The sequence below is a fragment of the Chrysemys picta genome, chromosome 3 (assembly GCF_011386835.1).
Source record: "Chrysemys picta bellii isolate R12L10 chromosome 3, ASM1138683v2, whole genome shotgun sequence".
NCBI lineage: Eukaryota > Metazoa > Chordata > Testudines > Emydidae > Chrysemys > Chrysemys picta.
In genome coordinates, this window is record NC_088793.1 from 167,656,096 (window position 1) to 167,678,755 (window position 22,660).

At 41.3% G+C, this 22,660-nt stretch overlaps 1 protein-coding gene across 6 annotated transcripts in view; it reads right to left on the bottom strand.

Annotated features, from left to right (window-relative positions):
• RCOR3 (REST corepressor 3) overlaps positions 1-22,660 on the bottom strand; it is a 37,112-nt gene that overhangs the window by 5,421 nt on the left and 9,031 nt on the right. For 4 of the 6 annotated variants that reach the window (XM_005306346.5, XM_005306344.5, XM_024101189.3 and 1 more), the window contains exons 4-10: positions 21,298-21,350; positions 19,218-19,379; positions 18,684-18,808; positions 17,574-17,652; positions 8,029-8,247; positions 6,543-6,620; positions 5,808-5,865 (exon numbers count right to left, since the gene is read on the bottom strand). In XM_005306346.5, coding sequence (XP_005306403.1) covers positions 5,808-5,865; positions 6,543-6,620; positions 8,029-8,247; positions 17,574-17,652; positions 18,684-18,808; positions 19,218-19,379; positions 21,298-21,350 — 774 coding nt within the window. Of the gene's footprint in view, positions 1-4,651; positions 5,229-5,807; positions 5,866-6,542; positions 6,621-8,028; positions 8,248-17,573; positions 17,653-18,683; positions 18,809-19,217; positions 19,380-21,297; positions 21,351-22,660 lie in introns of those variants that run through there. The other 2 variants (XR_010599893.1, XM_042855120.2) reach the window with 2 other exon arrangements.

Here is a 22,660-nt window from a genome sequence, read left to right on the forward strand (position 1 = left end):
GGTCTCTTTTTAGAAGTCTATAATATATAACTAAACTATTGTATGTAAAGTAAATAAGGTTTTTAAAATGTTTAAGCAGCTTCATTTTAAAATTAAATTACAATGCAGAGCCCTCCCCAAACCAGTGGCCAGGATCTGGGCAGTGCGAGTGCCACTGAAAATCAGCTCGCATGTCGCCTTCGGCACGTGTGCTATAGGTTGCCTCCCCCTGCTCTTCAGTAATCCATAAACTGGAGACAGTTATGTGATTTTTGCTTTCTGCTAGGTAACCTTTCATATCATGAGCAAAATAAGATTTGACTTATGTAATGTGGAAAATTGCTGATGACTTTAAGTACTATTAATGGATTCTGAATGGGTAAAGGACATGCATTTTCTCCCCCAATAGCAGAAAATTATATGCCAGATGTAATGTCTCATTTCAGAAAGGTGAAATAAAGGATACAGAAGGAGAGTTATTTATTTCAAATTAGAAAATCTGAAATGTATGCTCTTAGTAACTTGATAAAAATGACATAACTTTGCTCTTTCTACTTTTCTCTTTGAGTAAGTGCTTCTAATATGCAGTGTCTTGTTCGCTGCAGTGAATGTACAAGAGAAAATTCAGTGCCAATAAGTAGTTTAACTACAGTTGAAGCTAAGTTGAAGCTTCCATTTTAGCCATTAAGGGCCAAATAAAATTATGGCTGGTTCTGCACATATGTACTAGTAAGCTCCTGCTCCCCCATACAGAGATCTGCAGGGAAACCCCCCCCCCCACAATCTGGCCGCAGGGAGTCACAGTGTGCAAGACGGAGCAGTAGTGTTTCTAAAGAGGGTAAGTCTGGGCAAGACAGAGACAACCATTTGCTCTGTGCACTGACAGTGGCAGGAGATGAGAGAGAAAGACGAGTGATATAGCGACATCTTTTCAAAGTCTGCTCCCTCCAGTACTCAGTCTTTTGCCTGTCATAATAGACATGGCATAATAGGAGAGCTTCACTAAGGCCAGGTCCACACTATCACTTACTTCAGCATAACTTACATCACTCAGGGGTGTGAATACGCCACCCTCCTGAGCAACATAAGTTACACATATTTAAACGCCAGTGTGGACAGAGCTACGTCAGTGGGAGAGATTCTCCCGCCAACATAGCTACTGCCTCTTGCGGAGATGGATTTATTATGCCAACGGGAGAACTCTCCCCCCTTCGGCATAGAGCATCTTCATCAGACATGCTGCAGCTGTGCAGATGTAGTGCTTCTAGTACAGATTAGCCCTTAACTCACACGGCTGATTAGAAGACCCATTGTGACTTATTTACCAATTTGCAAAATTCATTAAGTGAACAAAAGGATAATCAAATGAAATGCATTTCTCTCATTTGACCACTGAGGTTCAGGTTCCTTTCAGATTCCCTTTAGCATACTAGTAAGTATCCAATAGTGTTACTGAGACTGATTTATACAAGACTTCAGTTCAGCACTCTTAAATCTTCATTGGGAGACAGAAAACCTAACATACTGACAAAGCACACATTTATCTTGAAAGGGACTATCACCTTTCTAGGTCATATAACGGCAAACTGGTGCACAGATTACATAATCAAGTTTCAAACACTACCTTAAGTTATTTCCTAATGCTTTCCTCCTTTCCGCCCAGGAGACTGATTAAGCTTGATAACTTGCCTAGTCTTCTAAAATGAAGCTCAAAAAGTAGCTCTAGCCCCAGTCCAGAAGTCTACACAGCAATGAAACAGCCCTGCAGCTCAAGCCTCGTGAGCCTGAGTTGGCTGGCATGGGCCAGCTGTGCGCTTTTCTTTGCTGTGTGGACATGCCTAAAAGGCAGGACATCCTTAGGAGTGAAGTTAAGCCATGATCTGGCACAGCACTTAAATGTGTGCCTAGAGTTCAGTACCTGAGTATCCCCATTAAAACTAATGCTTTGCCAGATTGGGGCCTTAGTGAATGGCATGGTTAAGTAGTAGTACTCAGCATATCACTGTACACTCACTGGACTGGAACTGAAATTGTTGCAGACAATAGATTAGAAGGGAAATGGGAGTGGAGGCTCCAGCAGGGCAGTGGGGAGCATAGGCCACTGACTGCACAGAGGTGGGGAATCACTCTGCAGCCCCCTGCCCCCTTTGGGACAGAGTCGGCAGTGAGGCTGCACCCAACCCTGACACAGCACAAGGGCAAGACCTGACCCAGAAACACCCTGGACCCTGCCCCTTCATGCCAATAGCAAGCAAGAGGGACAGAGTATCACATGCAAGCCCAGCCCTGCCACCTGATCCAGGTGTGGGGCAAGCAGGCTCATCCCAGCAGGATCCAAGTGTGGAGGGGCTTAGTGTGGGGGGATCCAGGTGTGGGGTGAGCGAGTTCTGTGGGGGGCAATTTGGGTGTGGGTGGCTTGGTGGGAGGTCCAGGTGTGTGTGGGGGGGGGGGGAGGGAAGAGGAGGAGGATCTGGATGCAAAGGGGCTTGTTGGAAGGTCAAGATGCAAGGGGAATAGGACTCAGCAGGGGGGATCCAGGTGAAGGTGGCTGGGGCTCAGCACGGGGATCTGGGTGCAGGGGGGCTGGGAGTGCGGGTGCAGATCAGTGGGATGGGGCTTGGCAGGGTGGGTGGAGGGTCTAGATGCACAGGGGTTGAGCAGATGGGGGAGCAGCTCGCTGTACAGTGACCTCTTCCCCCGCAGCTGGGGAGCAATGGGGGCAAGAAGCAGGGGGTGGGGTGCACGTGCGGAGCTTCCTGCAGTTGGGGGAGGTTCCTGGGGCTGGGTTGGACCTGGCCCCAGGAGCAGCCGGTGCAAGGGAAGAATAAGTCTTGTCCCCCTGCAGGACTAGCAGCTGGGGGGATAGCTCAGTGGTTTGAGCATTGGCCTGCTAAACCCAGGGTTGTGAGTTCAATCCTTGAGGGGGCCATTTAGGGATCTGGGGCAAAACAAAAACAAAAACAAAAAACCACCTGTCAGGGATAGTACTTGGCCCTGCTAGTGAAGGCAGGGGACTGGACTCGATGACCTTTCAAGGTCCCTTCCAGCTCTATGAGATAGGAGTCTGGCACATGGTAGAAACTACTGGCCAGGTGTCTCCAGGCCTACCCCTTTCTGGCTCCAGGCACATTGCGACAGTGAGTGAGAGGGACAGAGTCTTGTACGCACTCCCAGTCCCACCCCCTGAGGTGGTGATTTACATCTTCCCTGGCTGCTCCAATGCCCAAACCAGACAGCCTGTTCAGGACCACTGCCTGGGAGGGGTGCATGAATCAACTATTCTGCAGGGAAGAGTAAAATCTGCAGGGGACATGAATTCTGCTCTTGCACAGAATTGTCCCAGAGCCAATTGGCAGTGGTGCCTTATCTTTTCCCATCGACCCCCCCCTCCCCCCTCCAACCAGTAATGGAATCTGTCCACATCCTCCACTCCATTACTGTACAGTTAGCTCAGCAGAGGAGCTTGGGCTGACAGCAGAGCTGGGCATAGAACTGGGGCTGGGGACAGAGAGGGAATAGGGGTGAAGGGGCCTGCAGCTGGGGCCGGGCTGGGTGGCACTCCCTCCCCATCCCCCAAGAGAGCTAGCCTGGGCCCTGCCACGTGCCCCATCACCACCCCAAACTTCCTCCATGTCCCGCTAAGGGAGCATGCCCCAGTTTGAAGACCAGTGCAATATACAGAGTAAAACATTCAGAAAGATAGTTTGCAGTGATCTTATTTGGGTCATATTTCCTAAGCATGGAATAGGTCTACTAGTTCATGTACTTGCAGCAATTTGATTTCAGAAAGTTAGTGTCATTCCCCCATCATGCGCCATCAAATGTAATGGGTTCTGTACTTGCAAACTGTCATTTGACTTACGTTTTTGCAGACCAAATTGTATGAAAAATGACTGAGCATGAACAAAGCTGTGTTTTTTCCTCAGCCATTTCAAAACTATGTTCACCAAAAAATATGAGGACTTATTCAAAATAACCAATTCTGTACTAAAAAGCACTATAAGAGTTTACTGGTTGCGTATAAAAGAAATAAAGACCATTCAACCTTTGAAAGAATCCTAACTTTCGAAGCAGAGTCAGAATACTAAAAGTTATCAAATACTGAATGTTCAGTAACTTATACATTATGATATTCTAACAAAACATGGGGCAAGTTATACTAATTAGTCTAAGCATTATTTTAAAGCAGGTAAACAACGTGGAGCAGAGGTTCTCAAATTGTGGTCTGCGGACCACTTTCGTTAAGGTGGTCCATGGATAGTTCCCTCTAAGGTGCGCGCGCCTGGGCGGCAGCACATGACAAAAATGACAGGCCACCCACCTAATTAGTGGAGCCGTGCAGGTGTGGCTCCACTAATTAGGTGCCTGGACCCTGGAGAAGACGCAAATGTAAGGTAAGGTGGTGGCCTGGCGGGGCGGAACAGGGGGCATGTGGGAAGGGTCAGTGGAGTGAGAAGAGGGGGCAGGGGGGAATTTGGGACATGCAGGGCCAGAGAGGCAACTTTCCCCAGCTCCAGAGCTGCGGCTGCTGGGGAGAGACACCCCGCTCCTTCCCAGCTCCAGCTCGGTGGCTGCCCCAGTGGGGGAGACCCTCATCCTTCCCAGCCCAGGAGGTGCCACAGCAGGGGAGAGAGGGCACATTCATCGCATTAGAAAGGTAAGACTACTGATATTAGAATATGAATTGTGTGCTTTTATTTGCAGAACAAAAAACAATTATTATTAACGGTTTTTTTAATATAGCGCTTTTATCCAAAGTGCTTTACAACAGTTGGCCAATGGTACAAACAACATTTGGAAAAATCATTAAGTGGTCCGCTGAGACCCTCAGCAATTTTCAAGTGGTCCGTGGAAAAAAAAGTTTGAGAACCACTTATGTAGAGAACTAGCTCGATTACTTCACTGAAGTAATATTGAGCTGATGTATGGTATCAGAAAATACAAGAGATGCAACTTATCACACTTTGAAGTTAATACACTGAGTTTCATTTTTATGTTTATATTTCTATCTGAATGCTTTTTCTGGACTGTGCAGTGCACTGTTTTAACAAGACAACAATCTGAGATTTTTCATGCTTAGATAAGAGATTATTGCATGTTAACTGTACCCAATATCCTGTTGGTAAAGTGCACTGCTAGCCACTAAGAAAATGTGTTAGTACAGCATCTGTCTCCAGCCTCAAACTTTCACAGCAGGATGTTGGATGGGAAGACTGTATCTTGTCTCTTCATGCCTAGTTAAAGATGACCTGCAAACGAAAGAAATTGGGCTTCTGCCTTTTTGCTTCCTTTTCAATGTATAAAGGCCGCCTGAAAAATATTTTTTCCCTACTTGTTTCCTACTTTATTTCACATCTGTTTAGGCTAGAAGACCAGGAAGAAGAGTTAGTGTCTTATGATGGGGATTTTTAGTCAGATTGCTTAGAACAACAGTGGGCTTCAAAGAAAAAAGTTAAACACCCATTTAACTTCAATGACTAAACTCTGAATCTACTCAATGGTATATACCACTCACACCCCTTCAATTAAAGAAAGGGCTTACAACCACCACCACCACCATGTGTGTTCCACTGGTCTTCCAACAAAGCCAGAGACTTTACATTCTCAACATTTCAAAGGGGGAGGGGGGGGGAAATTAGCAATCTCTCTCCCCAGCTACCTATAAAAAGAAAGAAAGAAAGAAAGAAAGAAAGAAAGAAAGAAAGCATTTTCTCAGGTGTTCTTTATACATAAAGCAGAAAAAGGGCACAGGCCCAATTTTTAAGAAATCTGCAGGTCACTTAAGATTTTTAATAGTTATAGGTCATTACTACTTTTCTGTAACATACCTTGTACTGCAAGAAGCTGCTCTTCTGTAGTCCAACGGGCATTGATTTTCTGATTCAACTATTAAAATTAGAGAAATTACATACTAAGGTCATTAAAGCACATTCCAAACACATTGTAAAATATCTGAAAGTCATTATAAAAACATATTTTAATGCCTTAATTTGTTTGATAGTTTTCAGTTTGCAGTAAGACTCAATTGCAAAGACTCAATCGTCACAGAGTAATAATCATCTTCATGAAGGTAAAAACATTGTTAGTTTACTGTTTAATATTAAATTGTATTATTAGAACATAATTTCTAAATTATTTTGCATTTTCAAGTAATATGCTCACCATTAGCTTCAGTAATTGAAAAAACACCCACCCCAATGCTTGTCACATGTTGGTGAAGGTAGAAACTAATTAGCTGACAGTTTCACCAGAAAAGCTGGTTTGTAATGGCACATGATTCAGCTCCCTAACCTCATGTATAATCATGCTAACCTCACTGCTTCTGTTGTCCCTCTATCCACTCCCACTTACCTCCCATTTAAAAGATTGAGGAAAAGCATATTTTGCTGACTTCCTCCAGAGAACCAACATATTTACCATTGCATGAATTTCAGTGTTCCAGTTAAACTGTTGGTGAAACACAAACACTGTTCAGCAGCAAACGACTCAAACTATACATTAAATTTATCTTCCCACCAATCCAAGTGCAGTGCCACACATTCTAGCACATTATATTAGTTTACCTCAGGAGGTTTGAATTCTTCAATTCCACCTTCCATTTTTTGTTTCAGTGCACTGTTTACTTGCTTAGCATTTTGAACCTTGGTTTAAAAAAAAAAAAAAGTTAATCAGCTCCACAAAGAAATCTGATCATTTCATACAAACATCTCCACTAGGATTGCCACAAGTATGCCTCTTAAATTACAGAAGTAAACATTATGGTTTAATGCTTCTCTACTTTTAACTGCTGCTTCACAGACAAATTATATTTTACCCTGGAGAGTGAATGAGAGAGAGACGACTAAGACAGTGTTCTTTGAAAGGCTGGTTAAAATTTGTCCACCAGGATTATGACAAACCAGGAGGAAGATAAAAGCTAACTTTCACAAAATTACATGTCTATATAGAATAAAAAATATTTCAGGATACTACAAACATCTCTTCATTTGATGCTCTTACATTTTTACTGAGTGAGAGAAATTCTATACATAAGTTGTTTCTCAGAAGGCTAGGTTCTGTCCTTCACCCACAGAACTGTAAAAAGTGATGAGATATTTCTAGTTACTTTCTTGTCGCAGACTGTTTTTTACTGCTTTTGTTGGCTTCAGGTTATGATCTCCTGATATAGTTCATTTTGGAATTATTTTTGTTTACAAAGGTGTACTTTCTAACTCACACTTGCACATCACTATTAAACTGACGCAATGCACAGATGAACACATATACGAGAAAATGGATTTGCATGGCTGGTTTGACAGCATGGGAAGGCATTGAGTATGGAGAAACTCTGTTGCACTCAGTCTAGGCAAAGAAAAAGCTGCACCCTTCCAGCATTTTAAACAGAATACATCTGGATCCATGATTTTTCCAATGTTTTGAGGATTCCCCCATCACACACACACACACTATAAAAAGCTATAATATATGATAAACAGATCACATCCACCCCCTATTAGATTTTATTCAGTTTAAAATCAGATAAGATGTTAAAATACAATAAGATTCTATTTCCCTCCAACATAGAAATTAAGAAGCTGTTGGCAAGAATTAAATGTACCCCTTGACAAGAATTAAATGTACATGTGTTTTTAGAAAGAGGTAAGTCCCACAAAATTATATCCTCAATAGTGGGCAAGGGTAGCATTAAAACAGAAGAGGTTATTTTCTAACTTCCAACCTATTATTAGCGTAGAACTAACAAATATAGGAACAATCAATTTAACAAGACACTTGTGTTGAAGCAACTGATACATGATTTCAGAAACCCCATAGAGGGATTAGGACAATGATTCTCAATCAGTGGCCCATTCAGCACATAGCTGCGGCCCATGTGACATCCTCAGGGCCTGACTGATAGTGTGTTCTTTGTATCTATATTGTGTGGATGTGACACAGAGAGCTGCATATGCAGCCCACAATGGTAAATAGGTTGAGAACCACTGGATTAGGAGAATACACACAGTCTCAGGAATTCACAGCAAACAAAACAAGACAGATGACCCAAAGTACCTGGCGCTTCAATGAGATTAGCTCCATGTCCAGCTGTCTAAGAATTGTGTTGGCTGCATTGGGGCTACAGGAAACTGCTACCACATCTTCCTGGGTCAGATACATGCCCTTAGGTGGACGACATTTAGAACGCTGCGAGTGATGGCGATGCTGTAAGCTCTGATACTCTCTTCTACCCAGCCCTATTTTACTGGTCTGAACAGGTTGTTCATTATTGCCCTTAAAAAGTTAGAAGAGGTTGGTGATTAAAGTACACAGCTTTTGAATACCATGCAAGCATATTTTACAAGCAGCTTACACAAAAGAGAAAACGAGGCCATTTCTACAGCTACTCGAAAAGGGCATTAAAGCCTTAAGTTAGAGTTATGTTCTCAAGTCAGTTGTTGGATAAGTCTGTCGTCAACCTTTAACATATTAACATTTCTTTCAAACTCTACAGAGTATGGTTCCATTACAAAAACTGTATTTTCAATTGGGTTAGAGAAAGGTTAGCATACATACTATGAAAAAGGATGGAGTTTCCTAGCCTCCAATGCTTTAAAAAAAGTTACAGGTTATAAAATATGCTTTACATAAATCTAGGATCCTTAGTCTCTATATATTCTACATTAAAAAAAATTTAAGGTTGCAAAGTGAAGCACTAGAGCTGGTTAAAAAACAAAAACAAACAAAAAAAAAAACACCCATCAAAAATACTGTCTTGCTGAAACGGACAGCAAGGAAGATCCACAGGAAGATTTCTTGGTCTAGAATGGACTCTGCTCAAAATAGGAGAGAAACAGAAAGAGAGACACTCTTCAGCCTGGTGGTTAGGGCCCAGGTTTGAGCCCTCTGCTCTGAGAACAGGGTTTTCCATCCCAGATTACTCTGAATGCATTCTAATACAGAAGGAACAAAGTTTGAAACCTTTAATTATTTCATGAAATGGAACTGTTTTCTGGACAGCCCTACCAAATGCCAGAATTAAGGTTGCCTGTGCAACCCTAATTCCCCCACCTCCACCCTCTGTATGTATGCATTATGACACAGCCTTTAATAACATGATCACTGGTTTTCCTACAGGACCTCGGCTTCATTCAGTCCACAGGATTTTGTCTCCATTGGTCAGTGTGTGGTTCTAGGCCTTATTTACAGCATACTATCCAAATTTTACTACAAATACCATTAATTTCCTTATAGCTTTTCTAAAGTACTCATATATACAGTTTTATTTATATATACATATATAAATAAATAAAAGGTCTTGGATATATATCCTATTCAAGATCGTCACAAACAATTTATCTTCACAAAATTCCTGTGAAATGAGGTACTATCCCCATTTTACAGTTTGGGCATAAAGTAAAAAAAAAAAAAAAAAAAAAAAAAAAAAAATCCATTAATTTCAGGTGCCGATTTGAGATGCTTAGGACCTGATTTTTTGCTGTATTTTGCATTTTATAGCACTTGAAATATTCTAATACAGCTCCCATTGACTTCATAATGCAGTCAATGCACATCTGCAAATCAGGATCCAGGGCCTGAAGTCAGACAATGAGGAACACATGATGAGGGAGCTTCTCTGAAAAGTTTGGTTTAAGTGATTTGCTCAGCATCACATAGGATCTGTGTGGCAAAGGCAGCGATAGAATCCAATTCTCCAGGGCAGCATTCAACTGTCTTAATAATGAAACTATCCTTTCTATTCCTGCAACCCCCCAACTCATGCACTATACACTTTTCAGTTCCTACAACAAATGAGGCGGGGGTCCTACAGACAACAGCCTTCTTTACTACACAACTCTGATTCATCTCCAAAGCAGGTCCATCTGGCACACTGATGGAATGAGACAGAGTTCCTGTGGAAAGAACAGTATGATCATGTAACTGAAGTCTATCAATGCATATGCACAAGAGTGCTGAATTAGGATTGCATGGACAATCCTAATTCTGGCATTTCCTAACTTGTGAGTGCTTGGCTTTTGCAACTTTAATAATGTTCTTTTACATAGTTTGCAATTTCCTAGGTTTTAAAGAAACTGAAAATATAAAAATTCTACCAAAATGATACCCCATGGTTCATCAGCAAGGGTGGAACCTTCTGATCCATCACAGAGACCTCTGCCATCTAAGCTAACTGAGTAACTGACCATAGTGATAGGTTGTCATCTTGTATTCCTCCTGGGGGAATTCTGCGCCACTGCACATGCAGAATTTTGCAGAAATTAACATTGCGTGCGCAGAATTTCCTTTCCCCCACAGACATGGGCTGCTGGACCAGCAGAACCCAGCTCACACATAGAAGACACTGCTGGGGTGAGGGGGAGGGGGAGAGAGGGTTCCCGGCAGCTGCAGTTCCCAGCATGCCCTGAGGCAAGGAGAGGGTGGCATGCAGGAAACTCCATGCAAACTTAGGACTGAGCATCATGCAGTTTCTCCCTCTGGATCCCTGGGCTTTGGGGAGGAGGGGTTGTGGGTGGCTGGCCACCCCAGCTAAGAGTGTGAGTGTGAGTGTGAGTGTGAGTGTGAGTGTGAGTGTGAGTGTGAGTGTGGTGGGGGGGGGGAAGAGAGCGCGCGAGAGAGAGCGAGCGAGCAGAGAAACAGGAACTGGGTTGTTATAGGGGTTTCTTTAACTCTCTTCTCCTGGGGGAACTTATGTGCATGTCTGTATTGTTACAGACATACATGCTGACAGGTATTTTGAAATAAATTACCAAAATAATTAGGGCTGTCAAGCTATTAAAAACATTAATTGCAATTCATCGTGCAATTAAGAAAAATAATTGCAATTAATCACACGATTAATTGCACTGTTAAACAATAGGATGCCATTTGTTTAAATAGTTTTGGATGTTTTCTACATTTTCAAATATATTGATTTCACTTACAACACAATACAAAGTGTACAGTGCTCACTTTATATTTATTTTTGATTACAAATATCTGCACTGTAAAATACAAAAGAAATAGTATTTCAATTCACCTAACACAAGTACAGTAATGCAATCTCTATCACGAAAGCCCAACTTAAATATGTAGAATTATGTACAAAAATAACTGCACTCAAAAATAAAACAAAGTCCACTCAGTCCTACTTCTTGTTCAGCCAATCATTCAGACAAAAGTTTGTCTAAGGCTTGGTCTACACTACCCCCCTAATTCGAACTAAGGTACGCAACTTCAGCTACGTGAATAACGTAGCTGAAGTCGAAGTACCTTAGTTCGAACTTACCTTGGTCCACACTCGGCAGGCAGGCTCCCCCGTCGACTCCGCGGTACTCCTCTCGCCGAGCTGGAGTACCGCAGTCGACGGCGAGCACTTCCGGGTTCGACTTATCGCGTCCAGACTAGACACGATAAGTCGAACACAGAAGTTCGATTGCCAGCCGCCGAACTAGCGGGTAAGTGTAGCCAAGGCCTAAATTTGCAGGAGATAATGCTATCCACTTCCTGTTTACAGTATCACCTGAAAGCGAGAACAAGAGTTTGCATAACACTGTTGTAGCTGGCGTCGCAAGATATTTACATGTCAGATGCACTAAAGATTCATATGTCCCTTCATGCTTCAGCAACCATTCCAGAGGAATGTGTCCATGCTGATAATGGGTTCTGCTCGATAATAATCCAAAGCAGTGCGGACTGACGCACATTTATTTTCATCTTCTGAGTCAAAGGCCACCAGCAGAAGGTTGATCATCTTTTTTGCTGATTCAGGTTCTGTAGTTTCCGCATTGGAGTGTTGCTCTTTTAAGACTTCCAAAATCTGAGAGGGAGGAGGTATGGAGCATGCTTTTAGAAGGCACTTCAGAGTCTTAAACTTTGACTCGAATGATGTAGCTGTCTTAGAAATCTCACACTGGTACCTTCTTTGCGTTTTGTCAAATCTGCAGTGAAAGTGTTCTTAAAATGAAGAACTTGTGCTGGGTCATCATCTGAGACTGCTATAACATGAAATATATGGCAGAATGCGGGTAAAGCAGAGCAGGGGACATACAATTCTCCCCCAAGAAGTTTAGTCACAAATTTAATTAATGCATTTTTTTTTTTAAATGAGCATCATCAGCATGGAAGCACATCCTTTGGAATGGTGGCTAAAGCATGAAGGGGCATACGAATATTTAGCCTATCTGGCATGTAAAGACCTTGCAATGATGGCTACAAAAGTGCCATGCGAACACCTGTTCTCACTTTCAGGTGACATTGTAAACAAGAAGCAGGCAGCATTATCTCCCGTAAATGTAAACAAACTTGTTTGTCTTAGTGAATGGCTGAACAAGAAGTAGAACTGAGTGGACTTGTAGGCTCACTTTTTTGTTTTTAGTGCAGTTATGTAACAACAACAAAAAATCTATATTTGTAAGTTGCACTTTCACGATAGAGAGATTGCACAACAGTACTTGTATGAGGTGAATTGAAAAACACTTTCTTTGGTTTGTCATTGTTACAGTGTAAATATTTCTAATAAACAATATAAAGTGAGCAGTCTACTTTGTAAACTGTGTTGTAATTGAAATAAATATATTTGAAAATGGAGAAAACATCCAAAAATATTTAATAAATTTCAATTGGTGTTCTATTGTTTAACAGTGCAATTAAAACTGCGATTAGTCACGATGAATTTTTTTGAGTTAATCGCATGAGTTAACTATGATTAATCAACAGCCCTAAAAATAATTGAAACTGGCGTGATTATGTAGTGTTCATTTGACAAATAAGATTTGCAAAATTTTAAAATTTTGTGCAGAATTTTTAGTTTTTTGGCACAGAATGCCCCCAGGAGTAGCTGTATGTGAGCAAACACTAGAAGGGAATGAGACCCACTGTCAGAAATTTGCTGACATCAGAGGATTGGTAAAATTCAAGAAACTCTGGTTCCATTTTTTGGGGGGGGAAGGGGAGAATGTTCTAGAGGGCACAGACTTTTGCCCCATTCCCCCCCCCAAGCCTGACCTCTTCACCCATCCCTGGCTCCTTGTCCCAGTCCCATTCTCCTTGTCTACCTGGCCCCAGTTTCTGCTCCTCATCCCAGTCCCTTGCCAGCACCTTCTGGGATCCTTGACAGATCTCTCTCTCCTCCCACATTGGTTCCCAGTCCCAGTTTCCTTCTCTAGGATCCTAGCCAATTTTAGTCCCCTGAATCCCTGGCTCCTTGTCCAAGTCTTTGTCTAGCCAGTTCCAATTCTCCCTCCACACACCAATTCCTTGTTAGATCTCAGTGCCCGCCCCCCCCGACCAGCTCCCAGTTCTCATGCTTAGCTAAGCAGTCAGTCAGTCCCAGTCTTCCCCCTCCAACATCCAGTCACATTTCCCATCCCACCCTCCACTCTTAGTCTCCTTGGACTCCTTGCCCCAATCTATTCCTTTTCCTCCCCAGTGCTACTTTTGTCCCCTTAGCACTGAAGTCAGATGGATTCCTTCTTCTTGCTGCCCAAGTGCCACCATGTATACGTGTGTCACTGTGCGCACAGACGAGAGAGAGTGTTTCTCTGTTCTCATTTCCAGTGCCCAGCCCCAGCCAGGAGCAGCTGCTACAGAGAAAGTGCCTCTGAGCAAGCACGGCCCTGGGCTGACACACGCTCAGTCACTCCGTGGGGCTGGTGCACATGCAGTCTGGTCAGCACTAAAAGCTGAGAGAGGCGCTCAAGCACGCTTACTGAGGATACACTCTTTGGCTGTTAGTTCTAGCAAGTCTCCGAGCCTCTGCACAAGTACTCAGTTTAACTTTCCAGTTTTTCAAAGGCTTATAACTTTGCCAAATGTGCGTGGAATTTCACAGGGGCAACAAAAAAAACATTAACTGCATAGGAGCATGTAGGACCACATTTTTAAAAGGTATTTAAGTGTTGCTGAGCTCAGCATTGCTAGTCTGATTTAAGAGCCTAAATCTCATTTTCAAAAGGGAGTTAGGCATGTAGAAGTCTAAATCTCATCACACTGAGCATAGCAACACCTGAATACCTTTACAAATCTGCACCTAAAACATTTTTTTAAAAATAACAGAGGGGTAGCCGTTAGTCTGAATCTGTAAAAAGCAACATAGGGAAGTATTGGGAGCATAGTATAACTATGCTCCCAATACTTCTGTTAGTCTTAAAGGTGCCACAGGACCCTCTGTTGCTTTTAAAAATAAGTTTGTTTTTTTTAAACATGGGCAAAGCAAACAACAAACCCACAATGTATTACTCCCTAGCCTCATTCTCTAGAACCGCTGAATCATTTTGACTGAACATTTTCCAAAAGCCTAAAGCAAAGACACAGGTTTTTGTTTTTGCTTTTGCTTTCCTCAGCATGGGCCAGGGGTCACTTGCAGGTTTAAACTAGTGTAAATGGTGGATTCTCTGGAACTTGACGTCCCTCAAATCACGATTTAAAGACTTCAATAACTCAGCCAGTGGTTATGCGTCTATTACAGGGGTGGGTGGGTGAGGTTCTGTGGCCTGCAATATACAGGAGGTGACTGGATAATCATGATGGTCCCTTCTGGCCGGAAAGTCTATGAAAGCATCAGCCGTGCCATCAGCCAGCTATAATTATATGCAAAAAACAAAGTTAAAAGAACCTGGTGTTAAAGTTGCAGAGCCAAGCAGTCAAGGAAGTGCAAAAATTAAGGTTTCTTCCTGGCAGCACCTCCTAACTTTTGAGTGCTTGACTCTGCAACCTAATGACTGTTCTTTTAACTTTGTGTTTAATACATACTTACACGTCTCTATGATCTTAGTTACAGATTATTAAATTAATTCCTGAATTGCTTCACAGGTTCTGGGGGTGGGGTGTGGAGGGGGGGACAAACAAACAAAAAAACCCTCAACCTCTCTCAAATCTGCTTGCCTACTTCATTATTTATAGGACTATCACTGTTCCCTTTCAGTTTTCTGCCATCCCATATTGCCGTCTGCATACTGTATTTGTTCCTTCTCTTCCTCCCCTCTCCTCTAACTCTAGTATACATTTCTCCCTTAAATTTCTATGGGCTTCTCTTCACTACTGGGAAGATCGACGCTCGATTTAGCGGGTCTAGTGAAGATCCGTTAAATCGACGGCAGCGTGCTCTCCAGTCAACCCCGGTACTCCAGCTCTCCGAGAAGAGTAAGGTAAGTCTATGGGAGAGTGTCTCCCATCAATGCAGCGCAGTGAAGACGCTGCGGTAAGTTGACCTAGGCTACGACAACTTTAGCTACTTTATTCATGTAGCTAGAGTAGAGTAATTTAGGTCGATTTACCCCAGTAGTGAAGACAAGCCCTATGTTGTGATGTTGTGTACCTTCCTCTCTCCACTACAGAATGTTTCATTCTACCTTAGTGGTCTCATGGAAATTTTGTAATAGATATATGCTTTAGAACAGATCAAAGCCAGAGTTTTTAAAAAAGGATCTACACATCTTTTGATGACTCTACTTTTCATTTTTGAAGCAACAGCCATAGCTTACCTGTAGACTACTCTAAAAATTATGATTTTTGTTTTTATAAAATATAGGATTTTTCTACTTGGCTTAATTTTGCTTAGAAAGTCAAGGTATGTAAGAATCAGAAACATCAGACCACAAAATAAATCTTGATTTAGGTCTGACAAACTTCTTAGTCTATCTGGCCAGTTTGTAGAAACTTGTTAGTTATTTTTAGACTCTAATTTTATTCTGTATCATATTTAATGGTTCAAATACAGTAATTCATGAAAGCAAATTGGGCAAGTCTTTAAAAGTAGCTTGTCCTCTTTTTGGGGCGCTGAATCCAAAAGAGGACATTAGAGCATTCCCCCATTAGGAAGGGAGGAACAAGAGAGGCAGAAAGACTCTCTCCGCTGGATTTGTGCTATACCAATTCCAAAAAATGTTTAAGGACACACAAGACAGTGGCAAAACTAAGACTAAGATCCATCTCTTTGGACTCCCAGACCAATGCCCTATCTGCTGGACCATTCTATGTTCCAAGTTTCTTTTGGCAGAGATACAAAGTTGTATTAGCAGTGCTATTCCTTTAGTGTCTTTGAAAGGACCCTTGCTAATTTGTGATTTTCTCCCCCACACTCAAAAAAAAAAAATTGATTTTTTTTTTAAACCAGCAAAATTTTCTAATATTTAGAAATGTTTTCTCTCTCCTGTGGTTTGGAAGACCCAAATGTGCTAAGATAACTAAGGAAACTTACAAAGGCCTGCTAAATACAAAGGCCTTGGCTACACTTGCAAGTTACAGCGTAATAAAGGAGCCCCGGGCGCACTAGCTCACTTCCCATCCACACTGGCAAGGCACATAGAGTGCTCTGACTCCGCGGCTACAGCACTGCTGGTACTCCACCTCGGTGAGTGGAATAACGTTTGCTGCGCCCCTGCTGGAGCACCATGGCGCCAGTATGAACGAGGTGTTGCATTACTGCGCTCTGATTGCCCTCTGGAAACGTCCCATAATCCCCTTAAGTCAAGTGGCCACTCTTGTCATTGTTTTGAACTCGCTGTAGGAATGCTGATATGCCCTTTCAAAGCTTTGTTTCTGACAGCTGGTTGCTTATCTGCTCCGGGACCAAGGAATGCTGCTTGCTTTGAGTGAGTGAGAGAGAGGCGGGGGGGAGGGAGGTCTGCTGCTGTCTGAACTTACAAGCAGCATGCTGACACGCTCTCAGCCCCCTAAAAACCCACTCTCTCTCCCTCCACATACACACAGCACACTCCCTGTCACACTCCACCCCACCCCCCACATTTGAAAAGCATGCTGCAGCCACTTGCATGCTGGAATAGCTATCACAATGCACTGCTCTTTGTGGCATTGCAAGAGCTGCTAAGGTGGCCACGCCAGTGCGCTTCCAGCTCAGAGTGTAAACACTCAGCAGCGTTTTCCCTGCTGCGGTCCCCAAAGGCTGGTTTAACTCCCAGCGCTCTACAACTGCAAATGTAGCCATGCCCAAAGTTGTGTAAATATGTATAGTTTTTTCCTCTAGATTTTCAGTTTTAATAACCTTTAGAGTCTTATTTGCAAGAACAGAAGGTAAAGGGACACCACACTTCTGACTGTAAAGTTTTTAAAGATTAAAGATACTTTTACAGATACCAAAAAATTTCCTTCCCTCTTAAAGGGACAAAGTAAGGTCATATCCACCATAATTTCTACTAGAAAGAAGTATTAAAACAAATTAAAGATAGATATATAGATATAGATATCCTCATTGCTTTGAATGAAGAGGACACGCTATACTTTGAGAAACACCACTTTGTATTTTAATGAACAAAGAAAGTACTTGATATCCAATTACTCAGCATCAGTAAGAAACTGGAAAGAGCATTTGACAGAACAGCCAAACAAGTGTCTCTTATTGATTAGTCGTGACCTATTCTTTGACATTTCTTCTAACTGGCTGATCAGCAATTTCTTTACTTCTCTCTCAAAAAAGAGGGGTGTTACATATAAGACTGAAATTGTCTCAGCAAATGAAATAGTAAAGGTTAGCTTCATTCAAAAAGCATCAAAAGCGTCTATATTTTAAACATGATATGAGGACTTCACCATGTTGGAAGTTATACTCTTTACAGAAGGCATCATGGAAAAATTACTAACATTCATTGTAATTAGAGTGTTACCTCCTTTTTGGTTTCTTTTTTGGGATCATAATCACTATCGTTTCCATCCATTGGATGTGCTTCTTCCACATCATCATCACTGAGGATAGACAACAGATGAGTAAACTTGGTCCTATTAGCCTGTTGTTCCACTATTTTTGCTGACACTATCTACAAATTATACAGTTTACATACATTCTAAATAATGTTAGTCATACTGTTACAAGACACACACACAGACCGGAGTTATGGTTATTTTGGAATTTCTTTTTAAGATGTAGTACACCCTGGAGGCATTTTTCTTTTGTTAAGCTTCTGTATGTTGCCATAATTAAAGTAACAACAGCTGGAAAAAAATATTCTTCTCTTGGAAAAAAAGCTAAGCAGGAAGACTTGCCTAAACATCATAAACTAGAATCCAAATGTATCCAATAGCACTTCTGGTGAAATGAAAAGTAAAAAACACACTCAGGAAGTTCAGTGTGTCTGTAATAACTGGAAAGTCTAACTAGACTGAAAGCAAATGGATTTGATTTTGTAGTCCTTAAGTGACAGGGTCACTAATTATTTTGAATTTATTTAAAAGGCTTGCCTCCTTATGATAATATGTAGTTAGAACCTTTGCCTCTAAACAACTAAATAGACCTCCATTTTTATGGTAACTACTGTTTTTTAGAATAATAATTGCATGTTAAAATTTATTTTTAAATTGAAGGCTATTTAAAGGTTTGAAAACATAGTACTGTAAACTGCAGAAAGCCAGTAAAACAATATTACTGGACAGTTCAGCAATTTGTAGTTGTTTAGTTACCTATTCCTTCCCTCCTAATCCCACCCCCAACCAACATTTCTAAGTCTTGTTTCATAGGATTTGTTTCACAAGACGATTTGCTAACCAGTCTGCTGTGCAGCTACTGCATTCGCCACAGAGTTGTTTACTTCCTAGAGCACAAGTAAAATACAGTTTGTCTGTTGAATGGGCATAGTTCTAAACTAGTGGTACTCTCACCATTAGAAATGGCCTCTTCAGATTAGAGTTGAAGCATATTGTCAGAAAAATGCTGCCATATCTGTACCTAAACAAAGAACTTCACTCTCGGGCAATTAGTTATTTAAAAGTATTCAACCCACCTGTCACCTTGATTATTTCTATTGGCTAGTTTTCGAGCCTGTCGATCCATCAAGCTTGTCCTAGAGCGAGTTTTTTTCCACGAATAGTAATATTTTACAAGGCTTGCAATAGTCTTGTCTGGAAGCTAGAAGAATTAGTTCAAATATTTAAAAAAAAATTTAAACTATGTAAACTAGTAGCTGAAGCATAATTACCTTACAATAACCCTTATACGAATGCTTTCTTAATTTTCCATGCATTTAGAGAAAGGAGAAAACACTTATGTTTTTCCACTTAAAAAGCTATTTCATGCGTTAACCAAACAAATCTCATGCCACTTCTGTAAATAAATTGAGAGGTTTTACAGCTCTAAAAGGCTGAATAATACAGAAGCAAAAACTGAATTTAAGTTTCTTAGAGTTCTTTGGAGTACAAACCCTATCTTTGAATATGTTTATATGGTACTTAGCACAATGGGGCTTTATTCTGATAGGAGCCTTCAGACTAAAAATATTGATATTAAATAATAGTTATAACCAGAAATATTACCTTACCATTTGTTGGATCCTGTGAAAACTCTTCCCATGGAAACTAAAAGCTTGTTCAAACAGGACTTTATCCTCAACTGTCCATTCATCAGGGAAAGGAGTGAAATTAGGGAGATCCGCAAGGGACTTCTCAATGTTATGTTTATGCCAGAACAACATGCCAAGTGCCTTTGAAAAGAAATAATCCATTTTTGATTTTAGCGGACTTGTTCAAAGCACACTTTAGAAAGTTATATTTAATATAGGGTTTTTTAATGTGACTAAGTATCTGACATCAGAACCCCCACTATCAAAAGAAATTCACACTTAAGCTTCTCTTCTATTGTGCCTATGTAATACAGCTTATAAGATTCTTTCCACAGATACTCTGATCAGTGGGCACTTTAGCATTCCATCCATGCTGCAATACCTGGACCAGTCAGTCAATTAGAGGTCAGTGTGGCAGCATCACTTCTGAATTAGTTAGCATAGAATAGTGGTAGGCTCAAAATCTGACCTACTTTCTCCCTCTACAAACAGATATAGACTATGTAGTTCTTTACAGACCTTCCTGGGCCCAACTCCCAGCCCATTCAAATAAAAAGATTTCTGCTGTTCAGTGACCAGACCAGAAAGCTTCCCAGCCCTCTACCCTCACCTGTTGCATGTGCACATGCAGTAAAAATATTCATTAGGGAGACAAGGTATTTGCGGTTTTAAAAGGCTGCTAGTGAGTAAATAAAATACAATTTTGAAACTCTGAATACATCCTGAATGTCCTTTTAACAATCCCCCACCTCTCAAATAAAAACACTGCCTGGCTTGTGTTGGGCATTTCCATTGTCCATGGCTGTGTATGATACACCATAAAACAGACAATTTTAAATAAATCTCTTTACTGGGTATAACTAGAGAGTAATCGCTCTGTATTTCTGATAAAGACTCTAGAACAATTGGAGACTTCTCCCCCATCCCCTAAAACACACACACAAAAACCTTCATAGATTTTGCACGAAGGCTTGTTCAGGACTTGGGGAATACTCAAACAGAACTGACTAAATTAGTTTCATACACAGTGTATATGATCAATAACAGCTCATCAAGTCTCAGTGCCTTGATTTAATGGATCTACCAGCTTTTCCCCTGACAACATTTTTCCACTGTAAGCACAAACTACCAGCAGTTTGTGTATGCAGACCTTCTCACAAGCACTGTATCTTTTTCCTGAAGAGTACTGGAAAAAACAGTACAAGCTAAACTTTTTTTTCTGTACACATTCTAGACACCACAACATTGTCTGCCTCTCCTTCCAACAATACAGACTTAAATAGCCACGTATTGCAATGAGTTCTCATTACTAAGGTTTCATTATTATTTGCCCTAATCTTCTTCCCCAAAACAAGGTTATACAACAGGATGTTTTACTGGTACACCAATAACTCAACTTTTGTTTTCTGTTACCCTTACTTTTACTGTATTCATTCACTTGGTAATTTTTTAAATACAAACTTGCTACAGTTCTTAGTCATTAGTGTGAACTAGCAACGTTTACCTATACTGTTTTTCATGGGATAGTGATTAAAGAGTAGTAAAACCAAAACGAAGCTTTAACTACAACCTCCAAACTCTGCAAGTTTTGAAACTTTGATAGTGTTTTTCTTGCTTTGAAACATGCCAGTTGAATTATTTTTGTATCACCCCACTAGCTGAAATGCCTCTGCAACATGGAGAGCATTGAATCAATGTTAGCATTTAAAAATATTTAAAATTCTTAATTCCAAAATGCACAAGTCCATACCCAAAATTGCTTGCCTAAGAAATTTTTTTTTAAGTTACATAAACACACAATTACATGACATGCCCAGTGTACCAAAACATACCAAACCTTTCAAAACTGTGCATTACAAGCTGAGCATGTCATAAAAATAAAGAACTCAATCTTTTGTAGAGAATCCAGACCACAACAGTATGCAGATCCATAAAACTGCAGTGTTTGCTGCCATGCCTGAAGAGAGATAGCATTAGTTAATGGAAGCCAGATGAAAAAAAGTGAGTTGTGTTATACTCACAGTAAACGCCACATTAAAAATCATTCATAGAACTTTACCTGTTCCACATTGTATCCATGTTTTTCCTTTGCTATTGCAATATATTCGTCCACTGTAAGAAAGCAATGCCAGAATTAATTTATCTGAAAGTGTTAGTTCTGCTATAAAACTACAAAAAGTTAATCACTTAAATGTAGCAAAGCAGAGGTGCAATTATGGATAACTGATATCAAAGTTTTGATTATATGTTTCAATCCTTCTTCCCTACCTTTCGTACATTGCTTGTTTTCACAGGGCCTGATCTTGCAAAAGGTTATGCATGTGCTTAACTTTACACACTACATGGAGTCGGTGAGGTTTCTTGAAGTGTGTAAAATTGAAGCAGTGCAGAAACTATTTTCCTATGTTTGTACAGTGCCTGTATTGTAGGGACTACAGTAATAAACTGTACATAATGGTCTCCACTAAGATACTTATGTCAATTTTAACAATATTTAATTAGTTACCAGAGATTTGTTGATCGAGTGATCTTTCACCGATCTCACCGCTGGGGACTTTCAAAGAGTGGAGAATTGGGACATTTCAAAAGAGAATTGAGAACTTTTATTTTAAACATAGTATATTAAACAGTCAGTTAATCTAAAAAACCCCACCCAGCCACAGCTGCATAATCTCACAGGTCCTTAGTTTTTAATCCCTTGATTATCAGCATTATATTTAGCCATCCATGGAGTCAATTGTCAATAGAAGTGTATATATGAAAGTCTGACCATTACCTTACCAACAGTAAATTTGTGACTTAACTGCTATACTCTACTTATGTCTAGCCAAAATGCTTGGACCAAGTATCTGTCACTGACCTTAAATACAGTAACTCCTCACTTAACGTTGTCCCGGTTAACGCTGTATCGTTATTACGTAGCGGAACAATTAGAGAACATGCTTGTTTAAAGTTGCGCAATGCTCCCTTATAATGTTGTTTGGCAGCCGCCTGCTTGCAGAAAGAGCAGCCCATTGGAGCTAGCTGGTGCGGGCTTGGAACTAAGGTGGACCGGCAGCGGCCCCATAAGCTCCCCGTGCGACAGCCGCCCAGCAGGCTATCAACTGCGGGGAAGTTCAGCTGTCCTTCCCCCCACTGCCGTGTGCTGCTCTTGCCCTCTGCCTTGGAGCTGCTCCTGGGAGCCTCCTGCTTGCTGTGCAGGCGGGTGGGGAGGAGGGAAAAGAGAGAGGAGTGCTAATGTCAGGGTGTCCCCCTCCCCCTATACCCCATCTCCACAGAGTGGGGGGGGGAATCCCATAGGGCTCAGGACTGATGGTGCTTGCTGGCAGTAGCTGCTGTCTCAACTTGCTGATCTACTTAAAAAGGCAGTGTACTTAGAGTGGGGTCAGCGTACTTAAAGGGGCAACGCGCGTCTCTCTTTC